The 24,494-nt window shown below is 38.3% G+C and overlaps 1 protein-coding gene across 3 annotated transcripts; it reads left to right on the top strand.

Moving 5' to 3' along the window:
- The first annotated feature begins 1,534 nt into the window (after positions 1 to 1,534).
- LOC146708372 (choline transporter-like protein 2) lies at positions 1,535 to 24,408 on the top strand. 3 transcript variants are annotated; one of them, XM_085460229.1, is made up of 22 exons: positions 1,535 to 1,720; positions 13,076 to 13,124; positions 13,233 to 13,306; positions 14,547 to 14,631; positions 15,471 to 15,555; positions 15,659 to 15,778; positions 15,866 to 15,926; positions 16,013 to 16,139; positions 17,841 to 17,924; positions 18,069 to 18,181; positions 18,261 to 18,392; positions 18,479 to 18,578; positions 19,244 to 19,336; positions 19,470 to 19,554; positions 19,730 to 19,992; positions 20,184 to 20,278; positions 20,456 to 20,559; positions 20,651 to 20,724; positions 20,811 to 20,881; positions 20,981 to 21,069; positions 21,157 to 21,241; positions 21,485 to 23,364. In XM_085460229.1, the coding sequence occupies exons 1-22, from the start codon at positions 1,684 to 1,686 to the stop codon at positions 21,976 to 21,978; spliced, it is 2,520 nt and encodes an 839-aa protein (XP_085316355.1). In that variant the 5' UTR covers positions 1,535 to 1,683; the 3' UTR covers positions 21,979 to 23,364. The 3 variants fall into 3 exon arrangements, with proteins under 3 accessions (XP_085316355.1, XP_085316357.1, XP_085316356.1); XM_085460231.1 differs by lacking the exon at positions 21,485 to 23,364 and adding an exon at positions 23,610 to 24,408 and having other exon boundaries at positions 1,536 to 1,720; XM_085460230.1 differs by lacking the exon at positions 1,535 to 1,720 and adding an exon at positions 6,417 to 6,625.
- The last annotated feature ends 86 nt before the right edge of the window (positions 24,409 to 24,494 follow it).

The raw sequence follows: 24,494 nt of genomic DNA, 5'->3' as shown, positions 1-24,494 counted from the left end.
TTTGAATATTGGAGGTGTTCGAGGCTGCTCCTGCGCTATTTTTACACAAGTGTGCGAAGTTTCAGCAGGTCTGCGGACTGAATTTGGCACATATTTACGCACTCAAAATGGCGTGTGTGGATGGATGGATGAGTTAGGGGTGTGGAAGGTGTTGGCCCAGCCTTCGAGCTCATTGGCCGGTAAAATGAGCCATGTGCAGAATGTTGACCCTGCACTGAAGTTTTACAAGTGACAAGAAGCACATATGTAGGTTACACTGTAACTTTTAAGTTTGGGTAATATAAAGAAGAAAGGCAAAGAAATGAATCTGTAAAATGTAAATGTGCATATATAAATGTTTTTGATGTTTTTCCTGCTCACAGAAAAAAGCCAATTAAATGAAATCTCAACCTATATATTTACAAATTTTAAAAAGAAAGAAATACCAGTGAGCTTTGTAAAATGTTGTATGTTACAGTTTATTTGTTTGGCATATTGTACTAAAAAGCAATAAAAAACATCCTCACGCTTTTCATAAGTAACCTGATAACGTGCCAAACGCTTTAATTATTTATTGTTTTCCTGGCAAACCTTTACATGACACTTTTGGAACCAAAGGCTGGAGCCTATTATGCAATGTGAAGATGCATTACAGTCTTTCCAAACTGTTCGTCTTTCAATCATTAATTAATCTTTCCAAGAATGTGAAAATTGGTTTTGTGTAACACAGCATATCTGTAATGTCAATACCTCCCGCGTGGAGCAAAGAAACAGCAGGCCAGCAGTTTTGCCAGTGATGCCCTTCTCCCTTTACCCTTCTGATGAAAATATGTCTCCAGGTCATAGTATCTTCTTGGTATGCATGAGTTTCCTACTCCACCTTTCTATAAGCTTGAGTCTCCCATGTTATGAGTCAGTAAATGGTAATAATTATCTTACTTATTTCTTAGTAAAACATCATTTCTCAGACTACACGACTGTGCTGGTGGAAGAAGAATCACTTACTAGCAATGATACAAAATACATAGGTTAAAGAGAATTTTCTCTTCATAGAGCCTCAGAGATTTGCACATTTAAGCCACGTTTACTTGTAAACACAGAGACTGAGGGGACTGTATTGACAAATTTGGATTTTCTCTCGGTGGCAGAATCCCAGTTGATACTTTTTCTTTTGAAGAGAAGATTGCCAATAAAATTTCATTTTTATGGGGCGGAAAGTTTCATTAATTTGAGGTAAATTTGACAAAAATGTATTTTTCATCACCGTGCTCTTTGTATGCGTCTTCTTTGGGAAGTAGTTCTCTTCGATTCTCAGCAAACGACGTAATGATGTTTAGACAAAATAAATAACTTAAAATAATTACCGTATTATGCAATAATCTTTCTGAATGCGTTATGTTCTTTAAAAGCACATTTGGTCTTTAAATTCTACACATTCCATTGCACAGCCTTTGTCCTCGTCAGGGTAATCCTGAGTGGCTGCAGCAGCTGTCGGTCAGCAGGCCCCGGTCTCTCATTGGCTGGCTCTCCTTTCCGTTAGACTGGAATGCGCTTTGCTCCAATTTGGCTTGGGGTGGTCTCCGTCTTCAGTCTGCTGTGTGGCTGTTGCAGTCGGTCACTGTTATTGATGTTTTTTTGCCTCGACATTTCCATGGAAACTGTCCTGGGTTAGGTCTGATCAGCAGCAAGCAGCAGTGCGTGAGAATGGAGATGGAGGAGAAAAACCCGGACCCCAAATACGGTAAGAACAGTTTGTTTTACGGCTTTCTCTTCGATCTTTCTTTCTTTTTTCTTTAAACGGGGGAAGAAATGGAAACAATGACTGCAATGGATGGATGGGTGTGGACCTCATGAGTGTCATGCAGATCTGGAGATATCCACATCTTCAGCAACCGGACTATTTTTTTTTTCCCGATTTATCTTTAAACTCTGAGAAAACGCCCTTTAAGTTGCATTTAATTATTCAGTTTGCATTGCACAGCGGGTGTAGAATGCGTACTCTAAACGAGTCGTTTATTTGTCATTAAATTACAGCCTGTATAACAAACTAAATATAGCTAAAAAAAAAAAAATAATAATCGAACAAAAACTAAAGGTAGTTAATTATTGCTCTTTCGGTTAATTAGGGGTAATAAACAGAACTAGGTTGCCGGGTTTTTCCCTATTAGGCTTTATATGGAGGCGATTCTGTACTGCAGGAACACACAGAAACAGAGCAGAGTGGAGAAGGAGAGCACATATGCTGTCTCTTGGGCTCCATAACCATTTGGTATTTTGTAGATTGACATATGGCTGCTTCATCCACAGATGCACACAGCCTTTTGCAAACACATACATTTCACAGATGTTCACAGCTTTTGTCTATTTATTACATTTTCGTACACTTAGTGTGGAAAAATAATCTTCTATGTCAGTCAAACGTATGACTCATTGCAGATTATTATGTGCCACACATGCATTTTTTCCACCACCACCAAGTTAGCAGCCCACAGCAGCCTGGCGTGGTCTGGGCAGGGTTGTTATTCATATGGACTGTTGAGTCATGAAGTTTTTGTAACCACTGTTATTCTTTCTTTAATACTCCATGTCTACATTATTACATGAAAGGTTGTTCTTAGAAGGCTAAAAACCAAACCACAATCCTCATGCATTGGGAAAACTGCCCTAATACTGCCTTACTATTGAGCTATTCCTTATTTCACAATGCAAATTGAAATGTTAAATCCACATCTTCTCCAGTCAACTCCCATAGTGGGCAATTTCCTTGTGGTTTTCCTGTTGCTATACAGTGATCTGTTTTCCTCAACTGCCCTCTCCCATGACTCAAGGGTCAAAGACCATAAGCCCTTTAAACTCAAGATAAAGGTTTATACGACACCAATGTACAATACACATTTCAGCTCCTTAAACATGAGTTTTTATTTGGAGTTTCAGTTTAAACTGTAAGCAGTCACTGGCTTCTTACTACTATTGCCACATTTCCTCCATGTCTACGAAAGTGTGCGTGCTTGCAGGCAGGCCACAACCCGCTCTGCCTCGCCTGTGTTCAGCCTTGTCTGTACTACCCACTCAACAGATTTAGGAAAGTGATTTTCAGTCAATATCAAGCTGGGAAATAAACACAAACACACACACACACACACACATACAGCTCTGTACACAGACAGAGATGCCGCTGACGATATTCGTCATTTTTGATGATCATTGATTTAGTTGGTTTTAGAAAATCTGCTTTTTCTTGATGTGAAAAGTAGCGACTCTGAGGAGTAACAAGAGACAGTGATCAAAGCCAGTGGATGACAGATTTATGTATCTCCTTTAAAAAGACTTTAGTATGTTTCCTTGTTCCACTGACCTCATTAGTGGCTTCAGGAGGAGTATTTGAAGCAGTTACAGCTGCTTGGCACAGTACAGGAACAGTTTTACACAGAGTGGCTTCTGTCCTGTATTGTAATGATGTTCAATGAATCTGCGTGCCTGGAATATAAAGATAAAAAATTCAGGGATAAGCACTCTTGTGACGAGATATATTCAGAATGTCTCCTTGTGTATGCAGTCTGTGAGTGTACATACAATCATGCACAACCACAGTAGCCACTATCCCATTAAGGTAGGCAGGGAAAGGTTCATCTGATAACCCCTTTGGGCCCATTAGCACATCATCAGTCATGACATCATCTCTCCCTTAAACACGCACACATACACGCACACAAACAAATACACGCAGAGTCACACACAGTACTATACAACTAAAGGCTGGATCATTGGCAGATACTTTTAACCCGTTACTGACCTGAACCTGAGATCTGAAGGGCCTTATACATTTTCACAGCCTAGGTTCTGTGTAATGAAGTACCTGAGGACATCCGGTTACCAAAGTGAAAAAAATATATGTATGTATTTTTAACCTTTTAAAAAATGTGTTTAAGGTGGCAGACTGACATCAGTGAACATTTTGCCAATTACATAAACGAACAAGACGACTTACACGATATTTGGCAGCCTGAACACAACAACAAGAAGAACAAATCTGCTCGCATGCTTTTCAGCACAATCAGAGATTGTTTTATGGACAAAACAGGCAAAGAGCCGCCTGTTCCTCCAGCTCTAATGGAGCTGTGTCTCACATTCACAGATGGCCCTACAAATGAAAGGCTGAAGGGAGAATCTCTTAATGTTTATCTTCAGAAGAGAGACAGAGGAAACTTAGTAGTGATGGCAGACTGTGTGGGGTAAAACTAAAAAGCAACAATAATAAATGCTGGAGAAGAAATATCTAAGCACTCTGTTATTTATTTATTTATTGCAACTCTTCTTTTACAGTATTCTTGCCCAGAATAAATATTCTTACACCAATAGCTTTATAACAGTTTGGTAGTTTGAGCTCTGTTCCATTCAGGTGCTATGGCTTAGCGGCTCTGCTATCATTGGTAAATTTATGAATGAGAAACACACTGTAAAGTGGGTTGTAGATCCTAATAAAGGTTCAAAAGGTGCTACATATGTGTAGATCATTCAAAATTATGTCCCCAGTGGCCCCTACTCATTTTGTTTGAAGAGAAAAAGCGAATCTACTACTACTGTTCTTAAAAAAAAATCGATGTACGTCAGTGCTAATACAGGTTAAAATGCTTGATTCATAAGAACAAGGCTGATTTTTGTGGTCATGTCTATTTGCAGAAGAGGCCAAGATACAATATTGTGCCCAAGGCTAAAGTCACCCTTCATTTGTTTATATTTTGCTAGAAAAATGAGAAATGGGTGTAGCAAATTATCAAAACATCTGCAAACATTCATAGGGATACAGTATGTAAGGCAAAAACAGAACTTGCACTATTCTCATGGGTTTGAAAGTTAATATTTGACATGATGGCCTTTATTCTTCAGCGCACTCTGAACTCTCTTATACCTGCATTCTTGTAATTACTTAAAATAGCTCAGGGGCAGATACATCTCTCGGGTTTTGTGTCAGGTCTTTACTCGATTTTTGGCTAATTCTTAAAGACATGACCTTCAGATAGTGTGCATCTGCTGTAGATGCTTTTTAAGCCTGCCACTTTGTTTGTCTGTTTCTTTTCATCCTCTTTTTGTCAAGTTTCCTCTCATTTTTAAAAGACTGAGATATTTCAAGTCTCAAGTTAAGACTAGACTAAAAGTAAGTTAGACACAAAACAAAACAGCAAACATGTTTAAAGTGACCCAGCACATGATCACATGGGAAGCTGTGCCCGAGTCTCAGAATGTGTAAATTCAATGCACTAAAACTCCATCCGGCCATCGGCTTTGAACTGAGAACCTCTTTGCTTTGGAACAACCACAAGTGTTCACACGTTGCACACGTTGCACCACCGGTGGTTAGGTTGATTCATTAACCTGTAACCCCAGGAACTCAACTAGTGGTTTTTTTTTTTTTGTTTTTTTTTTTTTTTAAGTTTTACCATTATTTTATTTTATTATTTTATTTTATTAGTGTATTTTACCATTATATAGCTATTTATGAAGAAAAAAATGTAATCAAATGTACTGAGAATGTTTTAGGGTTTTTTTAAATTTCAGATAAACTTCCTGTGAAATTAATAGTTTAGCTAAGACTTTATGTTCTAACTGCACCATTCTGAGAGTGTTTAAAGAATGTTGTCACGTTTCAGTTCATAAAATGTTCCCACACTGTTACAATCCAACACTGAGTGTGTATTTGAGGTCTGAGATGAAACATTGTTTCATTATGTGATTCTGAAACTGTTTTCATAATGTTGCACTGAGAATGTTTTTCCACTGTAATCTGTCACATGCCAGCAGAGGTGGTCATGTGCCACCAGAGTGGGATGGCGTTATCTCTGATGTGCTTATCAGCTCATTGCTGTGTATATGTCAGACATGCGCAATGCATCAACATTTGCCATTGGATGACTGTGGTTATGATGGCTTTGTTCATTGTTCCGTTTGAAACCACTGAGAGGTGGGTGCACTCAGAATGAGGTAACAAGCTGATAAAACAAAACAGGACGCCGAGGAAACAGAAAGAGGGCAAGTCGGCTAAAATTTTAAGAACAAACGACACAGTAGCTCAGGGGTGAGAATTTTTTTTTTACAGGTGGCAGTGCAGCTGCAGCACATGCAGGCACACTCTGTAAAACACAGCTTATCTTGTTGATTCAGTGAACTGAGCTGAAGTCTGAAATAACCATTATGTGTTGGGGTTAAAGACTGTTTTGATGTGAGAACAAGCACCCACAACTGAAGCAAACACTCTCTGCAGCAAGATGTATAAAACTGGCACATTTTAGTTTTTAGTTCATGTTTTTGGCAGCTTTGGCAGTTATCAGGTGCCACAAGTCTCTGTTTATTTCGATATCCTGTCTCAATTTTTCCATCGATACTTCTTTGCTGCAATTGGGCTGACGCAGCTTTTGCAAGGAGGAAACCCACAGAGTAAAAGAGGGAATTGGAGGTGAAGGCAGAGCTTTGAAATCTAAAATAAGGAAGTGAAGAGTAAGAAGCTAGAGGACACGCAAGCACTGTTATACAGGAAGGACCTTTAAAGAAACAACAACAGAACACAGAACACTGAGACGTATCTGTAAAACCATCCGTGACACAAACTGAGAGCAAAACAGCACCGGAATGACAAAATATGATGGAAAAGGTAATTCGCAAGCCTGCATTTCTTACATAACTGTGACTGAACGTCTTTTTGATAGACTTGTGAGATAGTTGAGTAATGGCTCACAGTCCTCTAATTGTGATGGCTAATGTGCTGCTTCACTGCTAATAAGCATAGTTTGTCTCAGACAACGTGACGCTTTTTGGTCGTTCCTCCATTGTGTGAGGAGAGCACGTGTGTTTAAGTTCTATATGTGTGCGTGTGTGCAAGGGAGAGTGTATTGTTTCCTCGGTAAGTGTAATGCAGTTAGAAGAAACAGCTGGGGCTGGCTCTAGTGCTCGGCCCATTGTTTGTGCTATAGATCCTTTAATAAAAGTATCTGTTTTTAAAAAAATGTTAAAAACTGCTCAACTATAGATTTTAGGAGAAAGTAGTAGGCCAGGTTGACGCTGACAGTAATAGGTCATGTGTGACACATCACAGAGTCTGACATCAGTTCATATTTTAACAGGATGTAGCTTGTGTTTATTAGTGAGAAGTCTTTTCTCACTGATTCTCAAAAACGTTGGCTTGCACTTTTGGCTTCGTTTCACTGTAACCAACGTGGGTTTGGTTTATGCTTCTCTCCCCCGTTGAGTATGAGGTGTTTCCATGGTGGCTGGCGATGTCCACAGGGGGCTCCCACTGTCACCGGGGAGCCATTTTGTGGGTTGCTAGGCATGACGGTCAGGCAGAAGAATCCTTTTGTTCTGTAGAAGTCACTACATGAAGTCACTCTAATGAAATACTCCCTTGTACACATATATACATTCCAGATAAAAGCATTTTCTGCAACACTTTGGCCTGCAGCCTACCTGTAAATGTGTAGTAAATGTAGTGACTATTATTTCGTAGCTAGTTTCACTTTGGTTTAAACACAGAGGCAGTGACAGCTATATTTTGAATGCCTAATTTTTTCTTATTATCCAAATTTCATTTATTTATTTCACTTATTTATTTTCGTGTAAAAATGTACCAAAAGCTGCATATGTAAAGCAGCTTACGTCTTTCTCTTTTTCTCTCTTTTGTTTTTGGTTCTTTCTTTTCTTTCTTCTTTTGCATTTCCATAGTAGACACCACAGATACAGACAGGAAATGTGGTGAGAGACAAAGAGGGAGGATGTGCAACATGACTCCATTATTGAAAGGGCGGGCCTGTCATAAAGTGTTTTTACCATAAGCCCAAAAAAGTGTTGAGCAGCTTTACTGAACACTTAGACAGACGTGTTACATAAAAGAGGAAACTTTTTTCATTACAATTATGACATATGCTATGTCAGTCATAGATAGTGCTATATTTAAAAAAAAAAAAAAAAAAAGGCCCTTTCCTGATTTTTTGCATATTTGATGCCAAAGCTGTCAGAGCAATCAGGTTGCTTATTTTCCAGTCAGCAGTCCAAGACCCATATAATCAATCTGGTATTATTTTAAACATTAGATGCAGCAGATACAAATTACTGAGAAACAACACTGTCCAACATTTTTGCTTCACCGGGAGTTTTTAATTCTATGCTTTCAGCAAAAATGAAATATGAAGACAAGACACAGCAATGAAGGTTAAAAGGGGTCAATTGTTAAATGTGAAAAATAATGACCTGTGACTCAGGCTGGCTGTTGAAGGTTAGGATGGAGTTTTGCAGAAGAAGGAGGCATGTGAGCTGTTAAACTAATAAGCCAAGAAAGGAGGATAAATCTTGACATATTCCCAGCTGCCTATGTTATGCACTTTATTAGAGTAGCTTTGCATGATTCATTGCTTCAAATAATGTTTATTTATAATTTTTTATCTTAGTCTTGAGGCATACCCTTTGTTTTTCCTTTCGAAGAAACAAGCTCCCTTACCTATTAATAAAGTAGTAGTAATGCAGTATGTACTATTTTACAGAAAAAAAGGGGAAATTATATTAGGTCCCATTTAAAAATCACATTGACAGAACTAAACACATCTAAGCGGGCCAAAGATTTTCTGCTGCCAAACATTATGGCATAGAAATCTGAGTGAAACTCCTGGGTAGCTGAAGAGGCCGATGAATGATGGGATGCAAATGTGCAAGTTGTTGAGGTGCCTCACCCACATGGGCGAGGCAAACTCACAAACACAGAGACGTACACAGGGGACAAGAAACACAGGGAATGGGAGGCAAATGGAAAGACGGGAGTCTTGGTGAAGACCATAAAATATTTATGAAAAATCATTATGGACTCTCAAAATAGCTGTAAATTATATATTATTTTTCTGTAATACAAAAATGTATCTTATATACTTTATTCACAATCCAAAAGCAAAGCCCAACAATGTAATTGTATACCTGTGTTGTTAACTTTTAATACATGTTTGGTGTAGTTGTTCTGCCCCTTATCAAAATAAATTCCAAGAAAATTTAAATTAAAAAAATAACCATGCCCTTAAAAGTTGTTAAAATTGTATGATTAATATAGACAGTGTATCCCATAAACGTAATGTTGTACAAGTACACTGTTATACTGTGAATTTATATTGAGCTGTATCTCCCAGATCTTTCGACATGTGTCTGTCTCAGATAGCTGACCGGTCAGTGTCAGAGCCGACCTGACTGTTGTCCATTCATCCATCAGGTCACCAGTCCAGTGCAGGGATAACACAGAAAGACAAACAGCCATTCACACTCACATTTACACCTACACCAACTTTAGAATCACCAGTTAACCGAACCACAAACATGTGATTTGGACTGTGGGAGAAAGCCAAGGTACCCCGAGAAAATCAGTTCAAACACAGGGAGAACATGAACTCCACACAGAAAAGCCCCAGGCCGCCAGCTTTGAAAGCAGGATCTTTTTTTTTTTTTTTGCTGTGAGGGAACAGAGTTAACCACTGCCCCACTGTGCTCCACTTCTTTCAGCATATGTTTATTTGTTTATTTATAAGGAACCCCATTAGCTTCCACAACAGTGGTTGCTAGTCTTCCTGGGGCCCAAACCATCAAATACCACCAAATAAAATGTTACACAATGAGTTGGATGCAAATTGTCCACATAATTTGGCTTTTACATCCACAATAAGGTTTTACAATTCTGAAAATGTAAACATGTGAATATTAAAAATTATATAAAAAAACCAAAAAAAAACCCAAAAAACAAAACACTCAAACAAAATACGCAATTTCCATTACAAGTGACATTACCCTCTACAATTTTTACAAATAAATTAAAAACTGCCTAAATAGGCTTTTAGGTGATTTTTAAAATTATGAATAGAAGCCAATTCTCTAATTGCATAAGGCAACTTATTCCACTGAAAAGATGCTCTAAATATAACAGAGTTTTTCAAAAAGTTACTTTTAACTCGAGGAGTTACTAAATTGTGGTTAGTTGAAAATCGTGTGGCATGGTTATGTATTTCATCTGGATACTGCAACTGAGCATAAAAAAAGTGTGGTGTGTTTACCAGTATTGCTTTCTTTAAAAATACAAGTAAGCCATAGTATAATTTAGCTTGTACAGAAAGCCAAGAAAGTTTATCGTGCATTTTATCAATACTTGTATAATATGAACACCTTAACACTAATCTGGCCGCCCTAGTTTGGACTAACTGAAGTCTGTTCAGATCTGTCTTATTAGCTGCTGACCAAATGATTGAGCAGTACTCTAGATGAGATAATACTAGTGCATTAATGACATCTTTCATAATTGAAGAAGTGATATAAAAAGAGCATTTCCTAGCTATAGCTATGCCCTGTCCCATTTTCTTAATAACAGAGTTGATGTGCTGAGACCATGAAAGGTGGTGGTTTATGGTAACACAAATAATTTAATCTGGGTGACCTGTTCTAATACTGATCCAGCTATGGAAAGATTTAGTTGTGGGCTGTTGACTAAGCGCACTCTACTTCCTGTTAACATGGCTTTGGATTTCGACACGTTTAAAATCATGTTGTTTTTACTTATCCAACCAAACACGTTCAGCAAATCTAGTTGTAATACGCTTGTCAATTCAGAGTGGCTACTGGCTGAATAAAACATGGTGCAATCATCAGCATACATTACAAGATGAGATTTATCCAGGACATACGGCAAATCATTTGTAAAGACTGAGTAGAGAAGTGGACCGAGGCAGCTGCCTTGGGGTAGACCACAGTTCATATAACAGCCCTCCGAGAAATAACCATTATAATAAACCTTTTGCCTTCTTCCAGACAAATAACTTTCCATCCAGCACAAAGCAGCTGGTGAAAATCCATAACATTTTAGTTTATCTATCAAAAGATCATGATTTATCAAATCAAATGCAGCACTAAAATCCAAAAATACCACCCCGGCCAAATTCCCATTATCTAGATATTTGTACCAGTTATCTGTCATGTGAATGAGAGCTGAACTGGTGGAATAACCAGGTTTGTAGGCATGTTGAAACTGAGTGAGTAACTGATTTTCTGTTAGGTAATGTTGAATTTGTTCATAGACAATCCTCTCCATAATTTTACTTAGAACGGGGAGTAGACTAATAGGTCTGCTATTGACACCATTAAAAACGTCATTCTTGTTTTTAGGAATGGGAATTATTTTCGATTCTTTCCACTGCAATGGAAATAAGCTGTATGCCAAAGATCTATTAAATATGTGACATATAGGAAGGGACACGAACTTGGCTGCAACTTTGAGCAGTTTACTGTCTATGTTATCAGAGCCGGAGGATGTATCGTCAGGAAGTCATATCAATAAGCGCTCTACCATCTCTACATTCACTGCCTCAAACTTAAATTGGCATTGCTTATTATTCATGATAACATCCTGTATAAGACGACGTGATAAGGTGGGATCACCTCTGCTCATATTAGATTTTAAATTTGTTATTTTATTGCTGTAATAATTCACAAAATAATTAGCTATGTCCTTAGCTTTACTTATAAATGTACCACCCGTGTAGATGTGAGACATCACCGGAGCAAGATCTCTACCCATTATATTATTTAAAACTTTCCACACCTTTTTGCTGTCCTTATTGGCCTCCTTGAGCTTAAGTTGATAATATTCTTTCTTCTTGCGCCTATTCAATTTAGTTACTTGATTTCTTAACTCGCGATATCTTGCCCACTCTTGTGGACTGACAGACTTATGTGCTTTTGCTTTTGCTATATCCCTTTCTGACATTGCAACCTTAAGTTCATTATCTAACCAAGGTGCGTAGTTCTTTTTAACAGTAAATCTTTTTAAGGGGGCATGTTTGTCAGCCAGGTAGCAAAAGTTTTCAATAAACATAGATAATGCCATATCAGGGTCACTCTCGAGGCAGATGTCAGTCCAGTGAATTTCTTTTACGTCATTAATATACTTATCTGCATTAAAATTTTTATATGATCTATGAAAAATAATCTTTTGTGCAGTTTTCAGTGGTTTCGTTTTCTTGGTCAAACCTACAAGATTATGGTCACTATAACCAACTGGAATAGAAACAATATTAGAGCAATGCTCAGGAACATTTGTATATATATGATCAATATGATCAGTATATATATGATGACCTATGACCTCCTGCGTTGACCGTGACCCGGGTGGGAATGGTGATCATCTGAGACAGGCAACAGGCCGACGCTGATGAACTTATCTTTTTCCTTAAAGGACAAGAAGGAGCTGACCAATTTATATTAAAGTCTCCTAATAAGAACATGTCTTCGTTTTCCTCAGTTACTCTTTCCAGCATTTTACAAATTCGTTTTACATACAACATATTACTACTTGGGGGTCTATAGCAGCAACCTGCTAATACAGGCCTGCCATAGAGCGGGTGTAACTGAACTCACACAATTTCCAGGTCGTTAAACATTAAGTCCATACGTAGTTTGCTTGCCATATTATCATTAATGTATAGGGCTACGCCCCCTCCAAATCTGTTTCTGTCCTTCCTATACAACTTATAACCGTTTATTTCAAATTTATTATTCTCAAAGGCAGCATCTAAATGTGTCTCGGAAATAGCCAGCACACTTATCGTATTTGTTGACAACAGTGACTGAATTTCCTGAACCTTATATTTAAGGCTACAAATATTGACATGAGCCACTGAAAAATCTTTACCGGAGAATCCGGGAATAAGTATAGGATCCAACATTTGCAGACCGATCGATCTCAACAGCTACAAATGGCAACATTGCTGAAGTCTAAATATTAATTCCGGCGTTCTGTGACCTCGGTTTAACAATTAATTTGTCATATTTCAGGATGGCAATATCACCTCTGTCTCTGGCCGCTCTCAGCTGTGGTTGTGGTTTACATTTTAAAAGACGACCATTAATCAAAAAATATCTCTGAAATGAGAACAAATTAAGGAAACCTCGGGTTTCATTTCCCCAGGTTTAATTTTGGGATCAATTCACCGCAGCCTTTGTCAAGTATCAACAGACTGAAAGCCATTGTTTGAAGTCTAATTTCTAATAACAGGCATTACTAAACCTGTTGTTCTGTTTTCGTCCACAGGGGAGTCCAGAAAGTTTGATCCAAACTTCAAAGGGCCGATCCACAACAGGTGAGACGTCTGCTTTGATTACTGGTGATCTTTTGCTGTCGGCTGTATATAGCAGACTTTAATGGCAACATGTTGCACCTGCTTTCCCTTCCTCTTTTCTTTCCTCAGGGGCTGCACAGATATCCTCTGCTGTATACTCTTCATCTTAGCCTTGCTGGGGTACTTTGCTGTGGGTATCATTGGTAAGACTGATCTCTCATCACTATAGTGTGTTCTGAGCATTATTTATATTTAGGTTGTTATGTTTTTTTACCATACAAAATTTGTGCATGGGTGGTGTCTAATATTATTAATCAGAAGTGGGAAGTGAGGCACTACCTTGGGTGGAGTGAGATGAACTTTATTAACATGTAGTCCAAGTCGTGTGAAAATGCCTGTTTTTACAGTAGCCAGTCTACATAAGCCAAGTTATAAATAAAATAGTTTCTGACTGGTTGTAATTCTACTGCCTCAAAGAAGGAAGTAAAACATCCTGTTCAACATCTCTGTGCAGCTCTCCTCCATTGTGAGGTTTGATGAGACAGAAAGCTACTTATGAGCTCGAAGCCAGAATAAACAAGTGAGAGTGATTTTTCCAAAGGTTTTCTCATCATTAGGCACCACAGAGGTAACACTACCAATAACAGCTCCCAGCTACTTGCATTTTGGAAACATTTGTGAAAATTCAACCATTGGCAAAGTTATTTAGGTCAAAACACCTGCCTGTTTATTGTGCATCATGCACACTGATTACTGCACGTACTACAACATCTGTTTACAAAGTAATTATTTGCATTATCTGCGACTTGAAGTCTTGCACATCGGCTACATTCCCTCCACCCAACCACAAGCCCCCACTACAACCAATACCTTTGAAAAGCAACATAAGTGGCCATCGGTTTTCAAGCAAAACATACAATGTACATTTACTGTTAAATTATAACACATATTCCCAACCTCACAGGACTTATCTAGCAATTTATTAGTGACTTTATAAATAGATTGCAGCTTAGAAAAACCAGGAAATGTCTCAGACACCACCCAGTGGGAAGGAAATATAGCTGAAGCCAAAGTTAGCTGAAATAGATAAGCGTTACGCAACATGTTTTATTTTTATGTTATGGGTTACACTGAGGATCACGCCAGTCTGTCCCACACTCTGTGTATGCTGTCAAAGCTGGAAGGTGTTTACACATTAAAGTCACAATACTGTGTGGGTCTACTTTCTCAGTCTTTCTTTTTAACTCCTTCATGAGGCTGTTGTCTAATTTAAGACCAGGAGCTTTTTTAAACTCAGACTTTAATTCAGAAATGTTCATATATCTGAATTTCTAAATGTATTAGAAGATGTTTATTTTATTTAAGCATTAAATAAAAGGAGCGTGCTCATGAGGAATTTAAGATGGTATTTTATTTCTTTACTTCCTGATGTTCTCTTTGCAGCCTGGTCTCAAGGGGACCCCAGGAAAGTCATTTATCCCACAGACAGCAGAGGTCAGTTCTGCGGACAAGCTGGAACACCTCTGGAGTAAGTTACAGTGTAAAAGAGCATTTGTGTTCTTGGAAACCTTCTATAATTGGATGATCTTAAGTATGATAATACTATAATAACAACAATAAAAATAATTGCTTTAATCTCATACTCTTTATTTAGTGCTTACATTTATTTATGATGAATGCAGGTGGTCACAACAGTTTAAGAAATGTTCAGAGTTACTTGTGTGGCCACTTTGATCAACACAGGCCACTGTAGCAGTCAGCAAATGCAGTTATTTTACAAGTGATATGGCCTGTTTTACTAACACACACCAAAGGATTTGTTTGGAGGAAATACTGGTACTTTAATTGCATGTTACTCAGCCTGAACTATGAAATAATTACAAGAAATCAAATCAAATTTTCTATTCTAATTCTAACTGGAGAGTTTATTGAATCTTCTGACAAGTGTTGAGCGGGCGGGCAGCCCGGGTTCGAGTCCAACCCGCATGTCTTCCCCACTCTCTCTGCCCCTGCTTTCCTGTCCTCTCTTCACTGTGTCTATCAAATAAAAGTTGAAAAAGGCCAGAAAAAAAACATTATTCTTAGCAACATTGTGATGAGGTTTTTCCTCTGGTACAGAGGAAAAAAATAGGTATTCTTTTGTAGATACACTAATCGATAGCGAAATCCAACAGGTGACCAGGAAACAAAACCAAACCACAAAAGATGGTGATCACAGTTGTAGAAGAAATAAAGTTCCCTAAAAGACAATGGATAAAATAGGACTTCAAATCAAGACTTCAGAAACCATAGAGTTATATTACAATGACTGCATCCTTATCGTCTATGAAGACCTAATAACATTGTCATTTCACTGTGACACAACAGGAAGAAACCACTTCTGTTCTACTTCAACATCCTGAAATGTGCCAGCCCTCTTGTGCTGCTGGAGTTTCAGTGTCCCACCACACAGGTCAGAAGCATTACTCACTTTATTTTAAGTTGTTCTCAGTCTACTGTAAAGTGTTGAAGTTACGCGGTTAAATGTTAATGTCTTTGTTGTTACATGTGTGCAGTTATGCGTGGAAAGCTGTCCTAATAGGCATCTTACATTGATAAAAGCCAAGGTAGGAAATAAAGATGACCAGGAATACTACAAAAAATACTGCAAGGAAGGAGTGGACTTCACTGGACTGGTAAGCATTGAAAAATTAGATTATTCATATTGTACACATTTCAAGGGGTTCTGCTAAATGTGAAGTAAATTGACTGTTTTCTATCAGAGTCCGCCAGAGATCCTTAAAGATGGCTTGTGCCCAGCTATGCTGATGCCCAGTAAAGCCTGTAAGTGAGATTCTCTGTGTTAAACTGTTTTAAAGGACTTTTGTTTCTGCAGGAAAGTGAAACTAATAAAACCCCTCCCTCCACAGTCACACGCCGGTGCCTTCCTGCTTTGGCAACATTAAAAGGTGGTGTTGTGGTGGTGGGCAACGAGACGACTTTCGATGACGGAAATAGTGGCACTGTCAATGCCAGTGATGTGCTGGAGGCATCAAAGTGAGTGTTTTTCATTGTATAGCAACATGTATGTGCAGCATGTTGCTATTTTATGTTGTCTTAAACCCATAAAACATAAACAACAAAGTGTGTGAAATGAGTTTGACCAAGTGAAACTTTTCCTTCATATTTGTTCTTCTTTGTTCATTAAATTTAATGTTTGATTAGCTAGTTTGATGATTAATTTATTAATTCAATATCAGCCTTAAGCTGTAAGCGTAAGACTCTTTCAGCCCTGTCCAACTGCTGTTTAGTGAATGATTGCTTGTTTTCAATGACCTTGGCACTTATCATGCTAGACATGAGGCATATCAGCTTATCAGTCTCCCTTTACATCTCACTGCAGTGACCCTGGCTGAAGCCTCTGTGTGCTTCAGTTCTGCTCTATTTGTGTTTACCTCAGAAGGTCCTTGTGTTACTGTTTTCCTTCCTGCTCTCACTGCAGAGAGGTTTTCATTGCTCCCTGTATGTTATTCAAGAAGATGATGAGTAATACTTCCTGTTGTTTTCTTGCAGCTGACAGCTTCCTAGAGCTGGATAGCTTCATGCTCCAATACTAAATTGTATGTGGCATATTATGTCAGATATGTTTTCATATAAATTTCATATAAATTTATAACTTAATTATTTTGTCTGGTGACAGCTATGCTTGTTTTCTTAATCTTAGTCTATTAGTTCCTCGGTATAGATGTCCAAAGCTAACAAAAGGTTATTGGACAGCTAATGTTAAATGTTAAATATTCAAAGGTTAAAACTGTAGCACTAACATCACTGGAACACTGGAAGTGGTGTAAAATCCAAAATTCAGATCATAAATGACCTAGCATGAGATCATAGGGTAGTGATTCATCAGCATAGCAAACAGTACAGACAATAGTTAGGAGAAAGGTCCAAAACTACTGAGTCCGTGCACAAAAGCAACACAAGGAATTCCCTTGAACAAAATAAAGCAAAGTCCTGTGAAATATAACAAGAAATAACTGAACAAAACCCCAAAACATCCTTGTAGCCTCTGATGAAGGTCAGTCAACCTTTGGAGGAAGCCTTGTGTCTCTTAAACCTTTTTAACCTATGGGTAGTCACTCTGAAGTCATATCATGTCAGGGCAACACTACTAAATGAAGTTAGTGTTTAGCCGTGTGTAGCAGGCAAAACAGTCCTCTTCATTGTTTTAGTAAGTTTTTACAGACAGCTGCAGAATGGTGGTAAACTGAAAAGACAAAATGTTTCTGAAAATGTGTTAAAATAGCAGAGAGCTTATGATATATTTCAGTAATTGATCGGTTCATGTGGACATGTGCAGAGGAGACAGTGGATTCATTGGGCAAAGGATGACAAATATAGAGCTGCTAGGTTGAAGGAAAAGAGGAAGAGGCCTCAAACAAGGTTAATGGAGGTAATGAAGGATGATATGAAGAGGGTTAGTGTGACAGAAGAGATAGGGGGCAGATCCACTGTGGTGACCTGTAAAGGGAGCAGCTGAAAGAAAAAGCTGAAGAAGAAGAAGATCAGTTTGTTTACATGACCATTTCTGACTTTTTGAGTAACCTTTTCTTATCTTTTGTGACTTTTAGGGCTCTATACAACATGGGGTTCTTTTTAAGCATCCGTTCTCTAATAAACATAATATTTCTAATATGACAGTTAAATGTTTAAGGATATAATTGGTCATGTTTTTAGACTCATTTCATTTTGTTACAGGAAGTCAAATATAGCTGTGGAAGCTCGTCAGGTTGCCATGAGAATCTTTGAGGACTACACTCATTCTTGGCATTGGATATTACTGTAAGTCTCCCTACTCTCTGCTATCACAGTAATAGACTAAATGTTCAATCACAGAACTACATAACTTATAAATTAGGATATAAAACCAGAATATATAGACAGAACACCTTCATCACCAAGTCATTAACCATAATATGTGTCCAGCGGTCTGGTGATAGCCATGGTCGTCAGCTTGATTTTCATCGTCCTGCTGCGATTCTTGGCTGGCATCATGGTCTGGATCATGATTATTTTGGTTATCCTAGTCATTGGTTATGGTAAGTCCTTAGCTTCTGACAAAGTTAAAGATTGTTCTGACTGAAAAAAAGGTCAGCCAATTAACTTGTCCATTTTTAGGCATTTTCCACTGTTACATGGAGTTTGCCAGCTTGAAGGGTGAGCCTGGTGCTGATGTCACCATCCGTGACCTGGGCCTGCAAACGGACTTCTCTGTCTACCTGCAGATCAGGCAGACCTGGCTGGCTTTCAGTAAGCACAGACACACTTTCATTGTTTAGCATGTCTGTGGATGAAGAGTTGACAAATCCCATTAATCTGTTGTGTTCTGTTCGCAGTGATTATCCTGGCTATTGTGGAGTTCATTATCATCCTGCTACTCATCTTCCTCAGGAAGAGAATAATGATTGCCATTGCCCTCATCAAAGAGGCCAGCAGGTCAGTGTGAAATGTGATTTACACCAGGATCTCCCTGGTCTGTTCTCCTGGTTAAAATTAAAAAGTAACCAGATGTGCTCACATATTTAAAAAAGTTAGCAGTAGATCAGATGAGAATTATCCCTCGCTGTTTTGATCTTATGGTATGCAGCTTTAATGTTGCACATCTCGTCTCTAGCCTGGCATGACTAGAAATCAGATGGAGTTTTATTAATTTAATTGCCAGCTGTTATGTTAGAGTACGCCTGTCTAGTGTTAAACAGCTGAGATAAAACAGACAAAATTAACCACCAGTGGGTAAAAGTAGCAGAGTACGTCACTTCTTAAGAATCAGATATTTCCTGTATGACAAACCCGAAGACCAAATGTAGCTCAGTGGACTATTGCACATGCATTCATAAGATGTGCATGAACTATTTCTGTCCCAGCAAGTGTTAGGCAATAATATGTTAATGCTGTAATCATTGCTGGTGCTAAAAGATTAATTGCATTTGTTTCCTTAGCAATAAAACATCATTGTAAATCAGCTTTACCTCTCCTGCTATACAGTATTGCACTCTTAGAACAAATGTATTAAAAAAAATGTGTTGGACACATTTAACAAATTTTGTGTGAATTTTGACATGACGTTTTTTAAAAAAAATGTATACCATTTTCTTTGTCAGAGCTGTTGGCCACGTTATGTCATCGCTGTTCTACCCACTGCTGACCTTTGCCCTTCTGGCTGTGGTGATCGCTTACTGGGCCATTACTGCAGTGTATCCTTTCAGTTGTCTATGATAATCAAAGATAATCCGAACCTAATTGTCTCCTTTCATCACGGTAGCAGGTATAGCATGACTTTTAAGCAAGGATGTACTTTGCATTCTTCTCCTTGACATGTCTGAACAGCTTCTTATCCACCTCTAATGAGCAGGTGTACAAAGTTTTCAACACCTCTGTCTGCCCATTCTCACGAGAGACCTGTAACCCCAAGGTATGCTTCTAAATGTCACTGTTCTGTTAAATTAGCCTGCTAAAGATATTGTAGGTGGCAAGGTGGCAAAGTTATTGGTTGTAAACAAGCACCTGTTTACCTGCACAGCAGCATAGATCACAGAACGAAAGATGTCTTACAATATGCCCCTTCTCTCTCTTTCTCTTGTTCAAAGACATTCAACTCCTCCAATGCATCACTTGTGTGTCCAGATGCAGAGTGCCTGTTTGCTTTTTATGGTGGTGAGACTCTCTACCATAAATACCTCATCCTCTTTCAGTTCTACAACGTCTTCCTTTTCTTTTGGTGTGCAAACTTTGTGACGGCCTTGGGCCAAGTCACTCTGTCGGGTGCATTTGCATCATATTACTGGGCCTTCAAGAAGCCTGAGGATATCCCTGCCTACCCCATCTTCTCCTCTCTTGGAAGGGCCCTAAGGTTAGAAAATACATTTTTAATAATAACAGTTTTTTTATTTGTAGAATTGTTTTAGCGCAGCTTGAAAGGCTTACATGGTAAGATATCTACAACGCTGACAGGAAGTTTTCTCCAAAATGTTTAAACTTTTGTTACCCTAAGATAGAATGACTGATGCTCACAACTAGCCTCTGTTTCCTTGTGCTGATTAGATACCACACAGGCTCTCTGGCTTTTGGCTCTCTCATCCTGTCTTTAGTCCAAGTTATCAGGGTCCTTCTGGAGTATCTGGATCACAAGTTAAAAGGTGAGCTATAACATGTTACATTTGCCTTTTGGTCTCTGTTTATTGTCTTATAATTAAACTCTGTGTTTATATGCATTTACGTTGTTGATACAGACTGTTAAATATACATGCAAACTGCAAGTTTTGCATGTAAAGTACTTGATTCTTATGTTATCATAAACTGTTCCTGCTTCTAAGGTGCTCAAAACAAATTTGCTAAGTTTCTGCTAAGCTGCTTGAAGTGCTGCTTCTGGTGTCTGGAGAAATGTATCAAGTTCCTGAACAGAAATGCGTACATCATGGTGAGTTCCTGTAACTGGACACAGCGGCCTGACAGACCGTCTCAACCGTTAAAGCGCTTCACGGTCGTCTTTTTAAATTTTTTTCCTCTAGATTGCAATCTATGGAAAAAACTTCTGCACCGCAGCTCGAGATGCCTTTTTCCTTCTCATGAGAAACATTATTCGGTGAGATTTCATTCATATTCATATTTTATTCACTATTTGCTATTCTTAGCGTGTTTTAATTCAACACTCTCTCATATTCTGCACAGGGTGGCTGTTTTAGATAAAGTGACCGACTTCCTGCTGTTCCTTGGGAAGCTCCTTATTGTTGGCATTGTTGGTAAGAGAGGTTTTTTTTATTTTATTTTTAGATCCAACTGCAGAGAGAAAAATCTGCCTTTCTAGTGTAGATCTACTAATTCACCTTTTTCCTGCATAGGGATTTTCTCTTTCTTCTTCTTCTCCGGAAGAATCAAAGCTGTAGAGCAGGCTGCTCCATCTCTCAACTACTATTGGGTCCCAATACTGGTAGGCACAATTATATTAATAAGGTTTGGTGTTAGTCTTCAGTTTGTCTGTGGCCATTTAATGACATGTGTGACTTTCTCCTGTTAGACAGTGGTAGTGGGATCCTACCTCATCGCCCATGGCTTCTTCAGTGTGTATGCTATGTGTGTGGACACACTTTTCCTCTGCTTCTGTGAGTAATTTTTGCCAAATATCCACATTTCCTCTCTTCCTTTTTTACAAACAGCTGTCTAAATGTGAGCTGCTGGTTTCGTCTTCTTCCTAACAGTTTTCTGACCTTTCTTCTCTTTGTCTCATTTTTCCTATTAATTTCACTTTACTTTAAACCCTACACATTCCTTTCTTTCACCTTTTCATTTTCCCTTAATTTTCCATTAACCCATTCAAAAACACAACATACCCATGCACTTATAAGGTGAGGACTTGGAAAGAAATGACGGCTCTTCTGAAAGGCCTTACTTCATGTCCCCTGAGCTGCATGATATCCTTTCCAAATCAAAGCCGGTGGAGGAAGATCGCAATGGTGTTGAGCAGGCGGATGCTGCGAAACAAGTGGACGAAGTTAAAGTGGAGGAGGAAACACCTCTTCAGCAGCAGGATGGAGAAATACAGCTGAAAGAACAGACAAAGCTGAAGGGGGAAAATGAGGAGGAGCAGGCTTTGCAATCAAAGATAGATGCTGACGAGTCAAAAGAGGAGGAACAAAAGATCAGTCTGGAAGATGAGACTGAAAGGAAAGAAGAACCAGAAGTGAAAGAGATGTCAGAAAAGCAGGAGTTGAAAACGGAGGAAAAGGTGGAGGAGGTGTCCGCTGCACCTGTGGAGGCAGAGAAAGAGGAGACTGGTGAAAAGAATGAGAAAAAAGAGGAGACTAAGGAAGAAAAACCTTCATCTGGACCACAGGAGTAGATGTTGCAAAGCACCTGAGGCTCAGAAAATCTCATAGAGCATAAAGAATGAAAGATGTGCAACTATACCTTTGTGATATGGACCTGTTAAATGTATGCCATACAACAAGCTAAAGTTTCAGATTGCTTTGCTATGTGAGTATAGGAGGGATGTCCACCTGGAGAGGGTTGAAGGTTTGAAGCAGGTCAAAAGCCCAGTGCATCTCTGTAGCTTGAAAAAAAACAAAACGCTCTTTGTGTTGGTTTTAGAACAGTGTTGGTTTTTATATCGTGAAGATCTGTTGAACATCGTGAGTGCTGAACCTGTGCCTGATTACTGTCACTAATATTTGTTGTCTTAATGCTGTTAACAAATGCACTACAGATACACTTAAGTACCGTGTTTACAGTCAGAACAAACACATCTCAATCAAATCTCTTTCACTGTTTACAATAATACCAGCTGACGCCAAAATGTTAACAGACATATTTGATATACTGTATGAATATTGGATTTTTTCCCCTATGGAACTTGTACATATACAGTAGTGTACATCTGTTATGTATTTTTTGGCTTCAGTCAAGTGGAGATCCTTGCAGAGAGGGGTTCCATATATTGTCTTTCCACCTACTTGCCTTGGTATTTTGGACTGACGTAAGTGCTGTGATTGTGTCGCCATGATGAAGCCATTGTGACCTCTCGGACTCTACGAACCCCCCAGTTTGTTTACTGATGCCTCCTGCCTTGCTCTGTCCCTCCCCTTAAATCTCTCTCTCTTTAAGCACTGCATGGTACTGACATGACCTTCTGAATGCTAACTAACATCTTAAGTCTCTGGATGCTTTTGTACCTTTTTCTTGTCACTTTGTGAAAAATCTAAGTCGTTTTTCCACTAAATTTTCTGATGACATTCCGTCATCACTGCGTGTCAATCTTGATTAAAGGTGATTGTATTTTAATCGTAGTAGTTCAGAATTTCAAGTTTGGTTGGTGTTTTGAAGCAGGTGAGTTTTCATGTGAAATAAATCCCTGGCAATGATTTAAAGCACCTTTAAAGCACACAACAACAAATTTTACATGCCAAAATCAGTCTGTATAAATTTCTCTTCTTCTTCCTTCTTAAAATAATTATCACTTGAATAAATCTACAGTTGGGCTTTAGATACTTAAATCAGAATATCTCTCTCTTTGTTATTAAGAGCATTTTCTTCACAATTGTTTCCCATTTATAGCTTGTGAGCCCTTAAAAGAAGTGGCATCGTGTATACATTGTGACCCTTAATCACATGCTATTGAATTTTGTGTGGAAGTTACTTGTGAACAGTTTGAACTAAGAGATACATGATGAGGTACATGAAGAAAGGAATGAGAAAAGTCATTAAAATAAACGATACATTGTAACCTAAATGTGCCTTTTCCCCTTTTTTCCTTTTAGTCATGTCATTCAGGGTTTTTTAGGAGTATTTAAAGGATCCCCCCCCCCCACCTATTTAGATAATACTCAAAGCAATTTACTTAAGTACACCTTAGGGGGCTGTAAGATAAAACTGGCGGCAGATAGACGATGCATAAATAAAAGAAAGATAGATTACAGATCTGTGTTGGTGTGTGTGAGAAAATTGTTCTTCAACTCTCTCTTGTCCATGTTGCAGTGGAGGACCTGGAGCGCAATGATGGATCACAGGAGAGGCCATATTTCATGTCACAGGACCTGCTCACACTCCTCAAGAAGTCTAATGAAGATTACAAATCAATGGACTAAGCCTCAGTTTGTATTCATGGGTGTATTTTTCTGTGTGTGTGTGTGTGTGTGTGTGTCTCAAGTTAAAAGAACAAAAGGAGGAATTACAGTGCCATTTCATTTGTACATAAACAGTGTATTTGTATCTAACTGTCAAATCGGATTCATTTATATTGGTTTTATAATATTACTCTTTGTTTTGTATTTTGTGACAAACTCTTAATTATCTCTCTTTACCTGCATGCACAGGTTGAGATTTATTACAGAAGGAAAATGTGAGCTGGAGTTACAGATGATAAGCCCTGTTGCCTTAAGAGCTATTGCTTTCTGTTTCATTGTATATTTGGATTTTATGTCTATATGGAAGTTTCATTGGGTACAGTTTAAGGCAGATTGAATAAAGCTGTGCTTTATTAGTTTAACTAAGCATATTGCACTGTTTAAAAATTAACTCACCAAAGCAAAATTCCTTAACTGCAAGTGATTACATCTTAGTATGATAACCAAAGCCTTAAGAGATTACAAATGACCCAAGTGGTTTAACCTGGATATAGACTCAATATTTTAATAGCTTTGTCTTTATTCTTTTTTGTGTCATACATGCCACTGAAAATGAAACATGTTCATACTGTGTGAATTTTGACTTTGTAAAATGTTTACATTGTCTTTTCTTTTGTATTCAACTAATAAATGTTGGTTTTGACATCCTTTTTTGTTTTTAGTGTTTTGTTGGTTTCTTTAAGCTTTTCTTTATCATTGGATTATCATTATGACTGATTTACTCAGTCCAGCTGTC

The sequence above is a fragment of the Copadichromis virginalis genome, linkage group LG6 (genome assembly GCF_057382275.1).
Source record: "Copadichromis virginalis isolate Kocher_CV1m ecotype Utaka linkage group LG6, C_Virginalis_male_GT1.1, whole genome shotgun sequence".
Classification (NCBI taxonomy): domain Eukaryota; kingdom Metazoa; phylum Chordata; class Actinopteri; order Cichliformes; family Cichlidae; genus Copadichromis; species Copadichromis virginalis.
The sequence above is the reverse complement of the archived record's forward strand: the minus strand, read 5'-3'. Positions and strand labels throughout refer to the sequence as shown.